The following is a 3,065-nucleotide window of genomic DNA, read 5'->3' on the forward strand; positions in this document are numbered from 1 at the left end:
AGTCTATAGTCTAGTCTATAGTCTAGTCTATAGTCTAGTCTATAGTCTAGTCTATAGTCTAGTCTATAGTCTAGTCTATAGTCTAGTCTATAGTCTAGTCTATCCATCCAGGTTTTTGTACTGTTCGCAAATTATTGCGACGTCGATGTTTAGCTCGTAGATAATGTCATCATTATTATATAACATCCTTATTTAATAAAAGTTAAAATAAATTAAAGAATTAAAACTTTTACAAAATTTGTTTACAACAAGTTTTAAATTTCCTGTTAAATGTTGTTTATCACCTCTGGCCTGTTGCTCCACTTTAATGTGGTGTCGCCTTCAAAGCTGTGTTTTCATACTATTTTTTTTGTACGTCAAGTTCTTGTTACATTTTAAATTGTTTATACTTTATTTTTTTAAGTATTTTTACTTATTTTACTTTTGTTTTTGCTGTTTTTGAGTTTTTTTTGTTAAACCCAAGAATTCCTTTTAACTGTTATGCAAATAATGTTTTAAGTTCTGGCGTAAAAGTGGAAAATATTACGAACATATTTTCTTCCTCTTATTTTTAAAGGTTATCTGTCGTGTTTAGTGTAAGTAAAAAGTTTATTGTTTTCATTAACATTTTTCTTTTATAAATTTTCTCTACTTCTTACGAAGTACAGGTTTTTTTTAACTTATGTTTTACTTTTAGAAAAGACAATGTAAAAGTTGTCTTTAGACTTTTTTGTCCCAAGTTCCTTTTTGTCAATGTTTATATAAAGTTTTGTGTGTTTAGTGTAATATATTGAATATTATTTGTTATTTATTTTTCAAATAAATAATAATTGACTTTGGCCTTTAGCAACAGTCTTTTGAAGTGTTTTGAAAAAAGTTTTGTAACTTTTCCTTAGTAAGTTGGTAATTAACATAATTTTGTTGGTTTTATTTTGTTTGGGGAAAAACGTGTCTTTTTTAGAAACAAGTTCAATTATTTTAATATTAAGTTGGAAGACTTCGTCATTTCATTATTAAGGTTAATGAAATTATAATTTTTAGATTGGAAAAGTTATAGAGTTATAAAGTTATAAAGCTATAAAGCTATAAAGTTATAAAGTTATAAAGTTATAAAGTTATAAAGTTATAAAGTTATAAGGTTATAAAGTTATAAAGTTATAAAGTTATAAAGTTATAAAGTTATAAAGTTATAAAGTTATAAAGTTATAAAGTTATAAAGTTATAAAGTTATAAAGTTATAAAGTTATAAAGTTATAAAGTTATAAAGTTATAAAGTTATAAAGTTATAAAGTTATAAAGTTATAAAGTTATAAAGTTATAAAGTTATAAAGTTATAAAGTTATAAAGTTATAAAGTTATAAAGTTATAAAGTTATAAAGTTATAAAGTTATAAAGTTATAAAGTTATAAAGTTATAAAGTTATAAAGTTATAAAGTTATAAAGTTATAAAGTTATAAAGTTATAAAGTTATAAAGTTATAAAGTTATAAAGTTATAAAGTTATAAAGTTATAAAGTTATAAAGTTATAAAGTTATAAAGTTATAAAGTTATAAAGTTATAAAGTCATAGCTTTTTGATAAAAAAATCCACTTACTTTGTGCATTTTTGTGGAATCTTGAGGAATTATATATTCAAACTGGAAGATCTTCTAAAAAAGGAACTACGATTAAACATTTCATTGCCCGAAAAGGTTGTAAGACGTGGCCGTTTTAGATATTTGACATATTCATAAAAAAGTTGTATTTTAAATATGAAAGTAACGTAAAAATCTAAAAAGTATAAAAATAAGAAAATAATATTAAAAATTAGTATTTGAATTCTTAAATCGAAATGAACTTCTGGGCGAGTATAGAATCCTGTTCTTTGAGTAAAGTGTCCTTTTTTCCCTCTTAAACTTCTTGATTATTTTTCTATAATCTATCATATCCATAGATATGTAGTTGTTTTATTTCAAGGTCATCTTTCCAAAGCTTTATAAATATTTAGTATAAGATTTACCAACTACTTTCATAACAACATTATTTTTTTTTACAAAAAAAAAAGAAAAGTAAAAAAGAATCAACAAAAAAACTTACATAAAGTTATAAACAAAGACCAACCAAATCCCCAGTGATAATATTTGCTAGCTTCTTGATCCATTGTGCAATGATTATTACAAGATTTTGTAGATAAACAAAAACTTTGGAAACTTAATAAATACACAAACTGTATTATACCACCGACGTACCACATCAATATTAAACTTTTAACAAGCTGCAACAGCAACAGAAGCAAAGAAGACGTCATATCAATGTAAAAAAACAAATAATAATAAAATAGAAAACAAATAATTGTAATAAAATAATAATAAATAAGAAAAAACAGAAAATCTTTCATAAAATCAATAATCCATTAATACTTATTTATATCACCATACAACTACTACTACAACTACTCCTTACCCAGATAGATCCTACTAGCAGTGCGGCATTGGTGACAAGACATAATATTGCAATCAATAAGCCAGCTAAAGACCAGTAATCATCTCCTGGATTAACAGACACAGACACATAAATATCGAATTGATTATGACAGGGATTTAGTTCGATATTGAAATAAAGTTTTCTTTGCTTTGGTTTTTCTTAACTTACCAAATTGTATGACCAGACTATAGAGACCATTGTTGAAAATGTGGCAGGATATTTTGGTTTTTAGCATAAAACTTATAATATAACAGACATCTTGAATGATTAAAACAGACGCTATTAATATACTTATACTGCGATAGCTGAGACCTAATATATTACATTTAGCTGGAAGTTTTTTAACACGATATTTTTTCATTTTTAATTTTATTTAATAAATTTAACGGGAAATTAATATGATTTTGACAGCTAAGAAAATATTGCTACACCGTTTCCAGTTTATAAAACATTCTACACTATTTAGTCTATAGACTAGACTATAGACTAGACTATAGACTAGACTATAGACTAGACTATATACTAGACTATAGACTAGACTATATACTAGACTATAGACTAGACTATAGACTAGGCTATAGACTAGACTATAGACTAGACTATAGACTAGACTATAGACTAGAC

The 3,065-nt window shown here is 24.7% G+C and overlaps 2 protein-coding genes across 2 annotated transcripts in view; both read right to left on the reverse strand.

The window, feature by feature from the left end:
• The window catches only part of LOC111684765 (potassium channel subfamily T member 2), a 75,231-nt gene extending 73,649 nt beyond the window's left edge, over positions 1 to 1,582 (reverse strand). Inside the window, exon 1 of the mRNA XM_046954185.1 lies at positions 1,574 to 1,582. Within this exon, the coding sequence (XP_046810141.1) occupies positions 1,574 to 1,582 (9 nt within the window). The remainder of the gene's footprint in view (positions 1 to 1,573) is intronic.
• A 2-nt stretch (positions 1,583 to 1,584) lies between these two features.
• On the reverse strand, positions 1,585 to 2,807 carry LOC124420534. The gene is made up of 4 exons (XM_046953675.1): positions 2,610 to 2,807; positions 2,421 to 2,506; positions 2,055 to 2,232; positions 1,585 to 1,748 (listed from the first exon to the last, which is right to left on the reverse strand). Exons 1-4 carry the CDS (start codon positions 2,800 to 2,802, stop codon positions 1,603 to 1,605), a joined length of 603 nt encoding a protein of 200 aa, XP_046809631.1. The 5' UTR covers positions 2,803 to 2,807; the 3' UTR covers positions 1,585 to 1,602.
• Positions 2,808 to 3,065: the final 258 nt, after the last annotated feature.

This window comes from Lucilia cuprina, chromosome 6, assembly GCF_022045245.1.
Source record: "Lucilia cuprina isolate Lc7/37 chromosome 6, ASM2204524v1, whole genome shotgun sequence".
Taxonomy (NCBI): Eukaryota; Metazoa; Arthropoda; class Insecta; order Diptera; family Calliphoridae; genus Lucilia; species Lucilia cuprina.

Bases quoted from the DNA above. Each gene is read 5' to 3' on its own strand.
- LOC124420534 (XM_046953675.1), bottom strand. From the start codon at position 2,802: ATGAAAAAATATCGTGTTAAAAAACTTCCAGCTAAATGTAATATATTA. The intron at 2,233-2,420 runs GTAAGGAGTAGT...TTGCTGTTGCAG, and splicing joins TGCTAGTAGGATCTATCTGG to CTTGTTAAAAGTTTAATATT. The intron at 1,749-2,054 runs GTAAGTTTTTTT...TATACTTTTTAG, and splicing joins GTCTTTGTTTATAACTTTAT to ATTTTTACGTTACTTTCATA.